The 13,348-nt window shown below is 42.0% G+C and overlaps 1 protein-coding gene across 29 annotated transcripts in view; it reads right to left on the bottom strand.

The window, feature by feature from the left end:
- The window catches only part of CADPS (calcium dependent secretion activator), a 481,928-nt gene that overhangs the window by 78,634 nt on the left and 389,946 nt on the right, over positions 1-13,348 (bottom strand). For 20 of the 29 annotated variants that reach the window (XM_086697700.1, XM_086697704.1, XM_086697699.1 and 17 more), the window contains 3 exons: positions 8,439-8,585; positions 4,897-5,052; positions 933-1,080 (listed from right to left, as the gene is read on the bottom strand). In XM_086697700.1, coding sequence (XP_086553826.1) covers positions 933-1,080; positions 4,897-5,052; positions 8,439-8,585 — 451 coding nt within the window. The remainder of the gene's footprint in view (positions 1-932; positions 1,081-4,896; positions 5,053-8,438; positions 8,586-13,348) is intronic. The other 9 variants (XM_086697709.1, XM_086697711.1, XM_086697714.1 and 6 more) reach the window with 1 other exon arrangement.

Genomic DNA, 13,348 nt, shown 5'->3' with positions numbered 1-13,348 from the left:
GCAAAAGTTAACAGGGGTGGCTAAGGAAGCTGATTTGTAGGGAAAGAAGGTTGGAGATGATTTTGCCAGGAAGAGAATATCACCAACCCACGTTTAAAAATGGAAGGTGCCGAAAGAGAAAATAAATAACGAATAAGGAGCAAATATAATTTAGTAAGAATTCTGAGCATGTAAGGCTGGTATCGAAAGATCTGATTTAGGAGCAATTTATGCCAATTGGCAACAACACGAGAGTTGCCAGAAATGTTTCTGAATTAATTCTAAATTGGTATATGAATATCTAGCTGGCTTGAGGCCATCGGAGAAAAATGATCATGATAGTCTTTAATCAAGCCCAAGTTGCTGCTTCTTTCTCCTTTACATTTTAAATACCACTTTGGAATTGGAAACTTAGCAAGGACTAACCTTTTGGTCACAATCAGCTCAATCTAAGGAAACTGGAAAGTCTGTCATTTCTTAAAAATTCAGAACCTGCTGGCTGGGGTTGGGGTAGCAGGGTGAAATAACATTATATATCCTGGAAGTTGCTTGATGCAAGGAAGCGAGCTCTCCTGCTGACCAGATGTTCCAAGTGATAAAATGCACTTCAAATGTGAAAATGACTTACACTCTGGCAAACAGATCTATTGGAGATACCAGCTTAATAAATAAGGTCATCCCACATCATGTGACTTAAAGGAACTTTACGGCCACTCCAACTCCAGCCAAGAATCACTTCCAAGTGACTGGCATTCTTATTAGCACGTGCCTTAGAAATTGACTTAACAAACAGATACCACACATTCATCTGTAGCTTAATCCGCAAATGTTAGAGAAGATTTCTGAAACTAGCACACTGGTATAGATGGAAGGAACTTGTGAAGTTTTCTTTTACATGATCAATGGAGGGGGGAAAATGTGTATTTTTTTTTTTTTTTTTTTTTTTTTTTTACCTCTTGGCCCATTTCCATGCTGCAAAGTTTTGTTGATTGAGCTTTGGCATCAACCATAACATTAAACATGGTGCATATTGACTGTGGGACTCGAAAATCTGTTGATCGACTGGTTTTTTGCAGCTTAACTTCAAATGCAATCCTGGTTCTATTAAAACAAAGTAGGAAAAGACCAATTCAGCATTCGTGGCGGCAGGTGGAGGAGACATTTTCTGAGAGGTCAGTGAAAAAGAAAATTGAAGGCTGTAATCAGTTTCAGTCGACAATGACTTCACATGTGTTCTTTTAAAAATGACTTTCCCAACTAAGGAAGGCCTATTCACGCAGACAGCCACGTAAACCCTTCCTTTCTCGGCAGAACACGGAACACCTGTAGCTCAGGGTATTTCTGTCTATAGTTTACATGCTATGGAGAACCCTAATTGCAGGAGAATGAATGAATGAACAAAAACCCAATTATAGCATTATAGCATATGTAACTTCTCTCACATTGGCAACTGCCTACCTTGAATCACTTCATTAAAAAAACAAAAAACAAAAAAGCAGCTTCTAATCTTCAAAATCTCATGGTGGGGGAAAAATCTTAAATGACATTTGGTGTTTTTTTTTTTTTTTTCTTTTGGTTTTGAAAGAGACCGAAGTAAAAAAAAAAAGTCCAATTATTATATGGCTTTAAGGACTAAAAAAATAAGATAGGTAACTTTGGGGAGGAAAGTCCAGTTAGAAGGAGTGATATCAGGGGACTTCCAGTATATTTGTTTGCAATGTCTATTATTCTGCAGTATGAGTATATATTTTTTACAAGTGAAAATGGCATAATATACTTACCAATTCAATAACTGTGTAATGGTAAAAGCTTAGAGTGACATAATTTTGACATAGGTCAAATTCTGATCCCAGCAATGTGCTTACTGCTCACAGGAAAAACCTAGTCTGCCGTGGCCAGCTGGTAATACAGGTGTGAGATTTAATCCTTGGTATCAGCATTGTAAAGGGGACCAGTTATATTGTAAAAGGTTTTAGAGAAGTGGGTCACATCATCACACGTCTTGAAAGAAAAGCGCCTGGCTAGTAAGTGGTTTTATTAAAGCTCCTTTCGTCCAATGTGTCTTTTCAGTATTGTTCACGGTCAGGTTCTGGAGATCATGCAGCCACCAGGAAAGCATTGCTTTAGGAGGTATTTGTAGCAGTTTTCTAACAGTGCATAGGAGGACCACACAGCTAGTTAGCTCGGGAAAGGATGCCAGCTTGCTAACACACCCTGAGTGCATGCAGGGAAGCCAAGTATAATTTCTAAGGTTGGAAGCCTAGTTCTTAAGAAAAAAAACTTAAAAAAAAAAAAAAAAACCTTAAAACACTCCTATATATTATATGATCATGTTAAAGATAAATGTATCTTGGCTCCTAAAGGCTCGGTGCACTGAAGTAGCTTTCTAATCATGATGATCATTTTAAGCTACGCTGAAAATACATCCTTTTCTGGTTTTGTGAAAAGGATGTCTGATGGGGACTGAGCTGGACAGGTCCCTGTGCTGATCTGAGGCCTGCATGCCAGTTCCGGCCCAATTTGAGAAGGGGAAGTGCTAAATCGCTCCCTTACAAGGAAGTCACCGGCTTCTGTTTCCACAGGAGAACTGTGCACGGCCCTGGGAGGGTGGGGCTGTGCAAAGGGGGAAGCCAGAGGCAGAGTTAATATGACTTACGGGGCTCCATAGAGCAACGTGCCAGGGACGGCACAGTCACTGAATCTACATGACTCTCCTTGAGGGCAGGGTTAGGGGGCAATGTGTTGGTGAAATACGGTATCTGATATAGACTAGACTGCAGGCTCTGTCACGCCCATCGAATGAATGATTTAAACTTCTTAGAAACTTGGAAATGAAGAGCGCCTGATTGAAACTTTTGGATGTCGCATATTTGCATCTATGAAATCATGTCCTTATGTTGATGTCCTTCTAGAACGAGGGCCATCGATTCTGTCCCAAAGAGGAAAGAAAGCCAAAGATCTAGGCTCTACTCATGTGGATTCTATGTCTTCAAATATCCAAGGACTTTTTCGTATTTTACCCTCTGCATCTGGAGGTTGGGGGGTGATATTTGCACTTATATTTGCAGTTGTCTGCTTTTGTCTGGGGCCTTAATTGGAAGGGACATCCAGAAATTTAAGCATCCATCGCTGATGTGCAGGTGCAGTTGACTAACTTTTGTTAACGAAAGGTTACTTCACAGCTATGTACCAAACATGACGCTGGGACCTGGGGGGCCAGGAGCTCAGAGAGAATCAGATAGACTCCCTGCCTGTGAGTGCTCCACACTCCTTGGGGTGGCTGTTCCCCAGAGATTTGCAGTAAGGGAGTCACTGTCTATCTTTCACATCCACATGTCTTCCTGTGGTCTCCCTACCCTACTCCAAAGACTGGCTTCTCAGAAGGGCACGCACATCTTTCTGTACAATCGTGTGCACAGACCGGACGCGGGTAAGTGTTCATTCTAATGTGCCGTAGCCCTGAGTACAGATCAGGAGAGAATTTTTCACCACAGGGGAACTGCCCCACAAGAAGGTTTTGGCGGAATGCTTTGGCCACACGAAAGAAGTTGCTCTTCCTAAAACCGATAGAGGCCATGTAGGAAATGGCAGAATTTGAAATTCTCAGGAAACATTTTGACCTTGGTTTTGAACAGTAGGTCTGCCTTTGGTTCTAAGAGTGCGAAGACAAGAATAAAACACAAAATGTGGGTCGCCAGGACTGTAAGCTTCCAGAAGTGCCATCAAACACCTGTCCAGACTCCCCACAGCATGTGGCTCCTTTTCTCATTCTTGCTGAGATGCTCACGTGCCTAGGACCGTGCTGTTCTTTTGCCCTTGTGGTTCCCAGTTTTGATGCTATTACTTCTCTTTTCTTCCTCCAAGATATAAAACTCAGATCACTCCCAGACAAACCCAGCCCCCGTCACCCACAACTGATCCATCAGCCAAACGACACAACATCTGGAGATCTGGAGTGGCCTAGGCTGCTTGTGGTCTCTCCTTTTTGTTTTGAATGGAGGAAGAATAATGGAACAATTATGAACTGGAAAAGGAACTTGGATGTGTGTCTGGGGACAGACAGGGTGATGATAACGATGTTAAACCAGAGGCATTTCATCTCTGTGTCTGATACACAGATATAGATACTCCAGGAGGGACGGGCTGTGGTGTCTTATTCTTCGATGGTATGCCAAGAATGTAGCACGGTGCCTGGCAGATAGGAGGAGCTAAACAATTTTTGCTGAATGGATGCATATTGTTCTCATTTTCTTCTCTTCACTTTCTCAGAACATTCTACCTGGGAGCTTCAAGTGCCGCATGCTCACCTCAATCCTATATGCCGCAGCGACAGAACAGGCAATTTGTAGGAAATCAAAATGGCCCCTGATGGATAACTAGTTAGATTTGGGGCAGGACAACTAAGAGTTGGCACACAGTAAGTGCTCAGTTCGTGTATATAGACCGAATGATGTCGCTGAGGTCTTGCTCACGTTTCTTAAAAGGCATTCGATTCCCACTACCTGTACTGGATATGGCGGCTCCAGAATGGCGTGTACTTCTCTTTATTTCATCTAGTTGTCCCCTCCCACATACACTTGTACCTTTAACAAATATTTATTAAGTAAATACTTTGTGTCAGATGCCGCTAGATACCAGGGATACAGAGCAGAATAAGAACACACATGGATCCTTCCCTCAGGGAGCTAAGTGAAGAAACTGGCTGCCATATTGTGCTGGGTTTGGGACAGATGGGTTTGGGGTGGGTGAACAGGAGCTAGACTTGGGTGGCCACCACTCTGGCTGACTTTGACGAGCAATCTCCTTCTCCCCTCAAAAATCCAAATTTCGGCCAATCAAATGAGTGGCCGCCTACCATTCCCCGAGTCAGAGGTTAGTGGAGAGGGCATGCAGAGCCTGTCCAGCCACTAGGCTTACCTTTTGACACAAGATTCAATCATGTCACTTGCCATCAGCTTCAGCCGTTGTTCTAGGTGCTTTCCAAACTCTTCTTCGGGCCAGTGCAAGTCCCGAATGAAGGTCTGAAGGGCATCGAGTTTCCAGAACAGATCTTCTGAAGTGCCTGATCCATTACTGGCAGGATAAAAATTAGAAAACAACAGTCACCCACCGGCCTTGGGTTCTGGAAAAGCTGACACAAAGACGACTAGGCGCTAGAAGGCTTAAGGCAAACAGTGGCTTCAACATACAAAACGACGCATGTTGGCGGTGGAGGTGGGGGCAATCTCCACCGGCAGATTTTGAGTTTTACCATACATGACTTAGTCTGCTTTGTTCGGCCAATCATTCCAGACCAGTGAGAAGTCTGAGGAAAGGTGTTGCCCCACCATGATCAGGAGAACGGTGTATGGTAAAAATCAGCCTTCTTTTAATAACCACATTAACACATGTGATGATTTAGATGAAGGCCACGAACCAGAGGGAGAAGTAAGTCTCAACAGATAATAACTACATGGCAACATGCAGTTATTAAAATTCAGGGTTTCATGCATTTCCCCAGCTCCCCTCCAGAGCGGAGGTCTCTTGGAGATTGCACAAGACTTTCAGTTTTAAAAGGACAGTGCTAACAAAGTGGTGAGCGAGGACCTGCTTTCTCTTTTGAAGAGCTGGAAAGAAACTGGGGTGACTCAAATCAAGACGAGTACACCTGGATACCTTGAGTCCAAGATTCTTGTTCAGTTTGGCTATTATTCCAATTATCATCGACCAGCCTGTTGCATAGACAGCCCCAGGACGAGGTGAGGTGTTGTGGGGGGAGGGGGCGATGAGCGGACACGGGATATTGGCAAAGCTTTAGGGCTCGAGACCTGAGCTCTTTTACCGTTGCACCACCTTACCCAGTCTCCTGTACAGATGGAGAAATTGGTCTTGATTCCTTTCTGTACAATGACGTGTAAGAAACTTTTACCTGGGGCATCCACGGAAAGCCTGTGTATGGGAAATGCTCCGCCTCTCACCCTCTTGCCCTTCTCTGGCTGGCTTTCTCTTTGGTAACAGTCCCGTTTGGAGCTCTGAGGGGTGGCCACCCACCCCCCCTTCCTCGCATACCACTAATGCTAACACGGTAATTTATAAAATGTCCAACACACCATGCATTACCACTTGTTCTGACATCGTCTATAGAAACAGATGAGAGTGGGTGTTTCTATTGTGACAGATGCCAGCTGCATTGAATTAATGCTTCAGAGAGAAATATAGCTAGTGCATAAACGCATACACAGCTACTGTGGGGTGGGGAGGGGGCAAACTCCCAACATGCCAAGAGGGAGCCTATGGCCTGGACCAACAGGGTAATGTTTCCAAGGACAGACCAGTCTGAGGTCAGTATGTAGATGTATCTGACACGAAGGAGCAGGTAACATGGAAACACGTCCTTAAAATGAAAGGTGGCAAAGGAGGAAACCGGAATTATGAAAAGATATAGAATCAGGCATTTCCTGGTGAGCGATTGAGGATCTACGCCTTCTACTCAGATACTGCCGTAAGCACTGTTCAAAAGTGGGGGAATGCATTGTTTCTCCGTGAAAGTTCAGCCTTCCCCCTGCCCCATCCTATGCTTGGGAAAAAGAAACCCCAACTTGGTCTAGTCTAAACCCCGTTTTGGAACTGCATGGTTGTATGTTTTAAATCATTAAGTACATATGAATGCAATAATTGGTATTTATTACAACAACATTTTGACACCCATCTGGTTTCAGAGTTTCAAAAAATTCTTCTGGGTTTTTTTTTTTCTTTGAAGAGCTTATTATTAAGTTTTGACATGAGGAAAAGAATATTTTCTTTTTATTTTTAAGATAAACTGTTAATGTTAAGGCAATAGCACCAAGATTATTTTGATTGCTGAGCAGTTACCAAAATGTGTTCCCACTCATGCCTTAATTAATTGAATGGAGACCATTATCTGCTTTATTACAATGTCTTGATTCATATCTTTTCAGAAACAATGCCACGGAGCATGCACAAAAGAAGGTAAGAAAAGCTGTCAGATATTTATGTTTTAATTTTTAACAGATACTACCTAATCTAACTTTTGATAGAGTCATCTTAGCATGAATATGATTTACTTTTTGTAGAAGATTTTTTTTTCCAGGTATAAATTTTTGGAGGTCTTAGTTCATCGTTAAAAAGAGAATCAGACACATTGACCATATGATCGCATTGTGAACTTGTGAACGAACATAGTTTTTAAAAATGTTAGGCAACTCTGAAGCAGCCAAGTAGAGCGGTCATTGAACATCCAGTTTCTACCTGGATTATTGCAAAAATAAGAATGCCGAGGGCCATCTTGATAAATGTGATTTCGACATTTCAAAACATCACTGCCAGTTTCAGATCATTTTTTATTCCTTTGATACTAACACTTCCCTTTGAAAATGTGCCAATTTATTCTTTCAAGAAAAAGCTTATCTGGCCTATAATTAGCTGTGGTCTAAGAAAAGGATCAAAGGACGGTATAGAATCACTAAACTCTATTTCACTTATTAAATCATGCACATGGTTTTAATTTCCCTGAGATAGAATTTAGGGGTGTTGGATCTTCTTCTTGCAAAGGGAAAAAAAAGAGAGCCACTTGCCAAGCTAGAAGTGGCTGCATAACCTTGACCCTCTGAGCTGCTGCCTTTAAAGGGGTGGCTAGGCCTCCAAAAAAAAAAAAAAAAAAAGACAAAAACAAAAACAACAACAACAAACCCCATGCATTCCTGGCATTTGTATGGATGAATGTAAAGAATGGTCCTATCCTCAGACCACAGATGATACAGCTACCAAAAAATTTAATTATCTGTTTTTCGACTCTTGCATTCTCAAATTTAGATAGCTTCTTGCTACCTAGATCCCAATGCTCCATATTGTATTTTGACCTTGGAAAGTATCTTTACATAACATATACATTACTAAGGCTTGATCCATTCAGAAGTTTTCATTTAGCCCTGAACATACTGTTACTATATCCTGCCATTTGCTGACACCCGAAATATGCTTTTCGGCTTAAACAGACTCTAGGAATTTTTTATTTAAAGAAAACCCCAGCTTCTAGGTAAGTGTGCTTCCCTCTTAGATTTGGATCAGGCCAGAGAGGACTGGCCAGCCCATCAGAGAGGTTTCTTGGACTATTTTTGAACGGATAACTCCCAAAGTCACGGCACTCTAATTTAAAAAAGAAAAACAACAACAACAAAAAAACATGGGCAGAATCTTTTTGCAAAAGAATTCAGGAAGTTAAACGTAGTCCTCAAACGTTCAGTGGGCGTAAGACAAATTGTTAGTGCTGTATATATAGCAAACGTCTTACAAACACGCTGTGTGCCAGAAATAAACAATATTGTCTCCGTATGATCAGCAAAATATGTCTAATTATCCATCTCCATCTCTGTTATATAGGATGTATAGAAATAAACAATACATATCCATGCCAAGATCACTTAAATTTAAATTAGATCTAATGTGAACTGAATACACACTCAGCATCATATATAGCAGCCATCCATGACGGTGCCGAAAAAGTAGGCATTTGTGGGATGCCTAGAGGGATGTTAACTGGTAGATTTGGTACTTTGGGAAGGTTCACATTGGGTAGGTTCACATTGGGTAGGTTACTGGTTAAACTCCTGTGGAAGAAACAGACAGAAAGAAAAAAATACCATCACAGTGACAATGCAGATGCGGCAGAAGCACATGACAGTTGTAAATAAATTGGCCAAGTTCACAGCAAGACAACAGGGGAAACGCAGGCCACACACTTCAGAAGACAGCTCACGGATGGGGTGTTGTGGTACAGCTCAGTAGTCAGAGAGAAATGACAAAAGTTAATGGGAAAAAAATTAACTACAGAGTGACTTAAAAGTGTGAAAGCTCACAGACACCTATACACAATGATCACATTATAGAAATGCCTTTGTGAGGGGGCTCTGGTTCCCAAATGCACTGCCGTGAGAGTCCAGAACTTGTCTGATACTAAGGACATGAAGTGCATGGAATACTTGGCATCGGTGGGGTGGGGGCTGCTGGGGAAGTGACTGAGACCGATACAAATGGTGGCGTACTTTCCTTTTCTTACTTTTATTCGTAAATTATTTTTGAGGGAGGCACATTTCTCAAGTCAGATATTAGATCCAAGGCAGAATGGGAAATTGACCCACTTGAATGCATACTTCCCAACCGTTACTTCTGAAGACAGGTATATGTGACATGGGGTGTCCTAGTTGAAAGCAAAGACGAAGGGATTGTACCAAGAAGAAGGATTAGCTCTGAGTCACTGTACAAAACACTTAAAGAAACTTGCTCTCCCAAACTAAGTCCAATTAAAATGGAGAAATGTTTACACACCTAAAAAGACACCTAGGAAAAGAAAGTTCACCTCTAGTTCTAAATTCTTGGACCGTAAGTAGATTTGAAATGTGGCCTCATGGGGCAGCTGGGTGGCTCAGTTGGTTGAGCGTCTGACTCTTGATTCAGCTCAGGTCATGATCCCAAGCTCATGGGATCGAGCCCCACAGCGTGCTCCATGCTGAGCATGAAGCCTGCTTGAGATTCTCTCTCTCTGCCCCTCTCCCCCACTCACTCTCTGTCTCTCTAAAACTAAAAAGAAAAATGTGGCCTCGTGTTAGAGCGGTCACACTTGGAAGTGAGATAAAAACTGGAAGAAAGAATGCAGGGGTTTGGGGGGGCACTGGGGATGTTCTGTTTCTTTGTGTGATTATTATAGGGGCATGTTCGGTGTGTGAAAGTTCACCGAGCAGTGTGTTTTTCTGCAAACTGTTAAAATTAATGGAGAGTTAAAAACGTGACCTTGCATCAGCTTCTTGTTTTTTGAACGGAGATTGATCAACTGACATGATGAAGGAGAGACGGATGACCTTACGAATAAAGAGAGAAAACAAAACAAAAACCCCAACTCGAGTCAACCGTATCTCTGCGGAGGGACTGTGGCATTTACTGCTCTTCGAGCTGGCACCGTGTGCCTCTGTAGTGGCATTTTAAGGGTGTTCCATCCAGCCAAAGTCACTGGCACGGTAGAGCCCAGCCTAACTCTGCATCTGAGAGGAGCCTTCCTGTTTAAGTGGAGTTGACAGAACTTTGGCAGAGGAGTTGAGGGTTTCTTTTTGGATCTTGCAGAAGAGCAAGTTTTGCCAAAGCAGATCTGCCCTGGGCAAGCTGTGTTTGACTAACAGAACCCTTGCAAGGGTTGGGGCTGCCTGGGGGCAAGCCTCCTGATAAGTCAGAAGTCCTGGGCCCCACAGAGAGTCAGGACATCTGCCTCCCTCTAGAAACAAGTTACTCTTTCACAATGGCAATCCGGATGGAAAAACCTAGAATGCAAAATATCAAGCTAGCGTTCTTTTCCTTAAGGGAAACAGGTTTGTCTCACAGGTTTGTCCTCTGCACTTCACGTTTTGGGAAAGTTAACTCGCTTCTTTACTTGGAATGAAAGGGTGCCCTTCTAGGAATGGTCAAGAGAAGAGTAGCTAAATATGACTATTAGGTAGAAGAAACAGTGGAACTTCTTCCTTGATGCTTCTCTGTTTAACAGGAGAATCTGCCTCTGAAGTCAGTCCCTGGTGGCTCTCAGACTTAAACACTGCCATGTTACAAAACCGTTGGTGATTTCCATTAAGACGTGTAAGCCTACATAAGCAAATGTGATCATTAGATGATACACACACTGAATAATGATCAAGGAATTAGGAGATCTTTAGAGATGGCAGCCTGGCAAGTTAAAATGTCAATTCTAAGCAAATTAAAAGTAGCTAGAAATGAATAACATACAGATGTATGCAAAAGCAACTTAATTTAAACATATTAGCGGATGGTGGGTACACAAATTAGAAATGAGCTTTGTTTTGCATATGCAAATTTGAAAAATACTTATATTAATCAAAGCATATTGTATTTGTAAAATATGACATTTTGGCTGGATTACTGGACTCGTAGAAACATTTCCTTCATGTGACATACTAGAATGCTCTACTTTTAAAAGACTGAAACATGCTTGATATTTCTGCATTCAGCAAAATAATATAGTGTCGTATTAGTGTTACTAATATTTCACTTGGATATTAATAACTTGTATTAATAGTCAAAGAGGCAATTCCAAGCATAATATACATGAGAAAAGGGAGAATTTTCTAGTAGCACTCAGGTCAGATCAGGCTCCAGGAGCCACTGATGGGGATAACAAATTGCCCTTTAGTAACTACCTAAAAACAAGTCCATCACAGGCCTCTCTGTGAGAATCATAATGGGACATCTCTGGATACTATAAGAGGTGTGAATTGTAATCACAACAACTGATATATGTCAAAAATCAGACTCATTCTGGGGCATCTGTCTGGCTCAGTTGGAGGAGTGTGCAACTCTTGATCTCAGGGTCATGGGTTTGAGCCCTGTGTTGGGTGCATTTACTAAAAAATAACCTTGAAAAAAATTAGACTCATTCATTTTAGGGACTCTGCTAAAAAAAAAAAAGGGTAGCTCCCATTCAGGTCAAAGGGACTGTCCCTGGATCACTGAATTAAAAAAATATCATCTGCTCTCTCTCTTTCACATGGATAAATGTCACAAATGTGCATGCCTCATTTCTATGGATGAACAACCAGAGGTAGAGACATCTCTTACTTCTGGAATAAATTCTAATCAAGACTGTGTCTCTATGCAGAGAGGATATGGTTGGGTCTTCTCTCAAAGACTTCTGGATGGGGTTAGACTTGAGATTCAGAATGCCTTCCACTTTATGAGCCATTTGTTGCATGAATCTACATAGTACATCTTGTCTTCTTTTGGTGCTCTGGACACTAAAGCCTTTCTCCATGATTATCCTCAGGTCTAATCCCTGGCTTGGGATATGGGCACTCTTTGATACCTTCCTATAGTTTAGAATGATGTTTCCCAACCTTTTATTCATTATCACCACCAGGCCCCCAACTGCCTTCCCCGTGAGAATTTCATACCACCAATGTACTGTGTATCTGTTTATGAACTGTATGTAGACCTGTGCTTTATACATATACATAACAAGAGTAAAAATTTTTTTGCCCCTCTTCCCTGCCAAGAACCAATTTTTACCAGTCTGGGAGCTATGAAGCCCCTGTTTGAAAAGTATGACCTAGAGAATAAAGTTCTAAACTTCATGGGATTTTAGAACCTCCCAATCAACTTTCCAACCTTATAGCTTGCTTCCTTCCTAATCCATGCTGGCCCAAATCAAACATTCACCGTTTCTACTTCCGCCATATTTCTGCATTTGCTTATGCTCTTTCCCAGCACTTACCCCTCTGGAAATCTTACTCTCCAAGCCATTCCCTTTGTGACTCCTCAGTTGAGATTTGTTCCCCTCTATTCCATGCTTTCATCACACTTTGTTATGCTATTTCTACATTGGTAAATATTTAAAGTCATTTTTCTTGTGTGTATGTTGCTCAGACCCAGCTAAATTGAGATCCCAGACCAGGGGATTATATCTTTCTCTCTTTCTCATCCCCACAGTTTCTCTATTGTATCCTTGTAATTTGCAGGCTGTATAGTTCCTTAATAAATGTCAGTCAATAAATATTTATTGAGCACCTACTGTGTCCCCGGCTCTGTTCTAGGTGCTAGGGAGGTGCTGGTGACCAAATGTGGATATGGGGTGAATATGGAAAATCACATTTTCCAGAATGCTTGAAAAAGTCTTGGGTATTCAAAGTCTTTGTTTTACAAAGGAGGATAGTGAGGCTCAGGAAAGTCATCTGACTTGCCCAAGGTCACCCAGCAAGTTAATGGCAGTCAGGAGTTCAGTCTCCTCTCAGTCTAGTACTTTTGCATTTCATCCCAGGTCACCTACATGTCGCTAAGGTGCCTTTGGTCTGACAGTTCATTAAGATATTGATATCTTTGACAATCTGGAAAATGAGGTTATTTAAAAAACACCTTTCATATATACATCTCAGGCAGAGAGAGGTAGAGTGCATTCTGAGAAATGAGAAACCCAGATTTTTCAGTGTGCATATGTCAAAAATAGTGTCTAGAGCAACCATTCAGAGCCCTTTTAACCTGAAATGGGTAACCATGAAGGGGGGATTCCCTGTACCTGGAGGTGTTTAAGTGGAGATTGAGACATGATCTGTCAAGGAAAAGGTGGTGTGGAGTGGGTACATAGTAGTCCTGGGGAGCTTCGGATTACTTGCTTTCTAAGTTTGCTTCCATGACGAAGGCCACAATGACTTGACTAACAAGGAGCCAACTCTGAAGAGCTGGTAGAAAGGCTGCCCAACGTCAGTGAGAGCCAAAAGCTCATATTCAGGGCTGCAGGGAGAGTTGGGGACAACCTTCCCAGCAATACCCCTATGACCTTTCCTAATGGACACCCATGAGGGCGCTATGGGCTCTAGCTTGA

This window comes from Puma concolor, chromosome A2 (assembly GCF_028749965.1).
Source record: "Puma concolor isolate L17-30 chromosome A2, mPumCon1.1.hap2, whole genome shotgun sequence".
NCBI lineage: Eukaryota > Metazoa > Chordata > Mammalia > Carnivora > Felidae > Puma > Puma concolor.
Note: the sequence above shows the minus strand (reverse complement) of the source record. Positions and strands in the feature narration are given on the sequence as shown.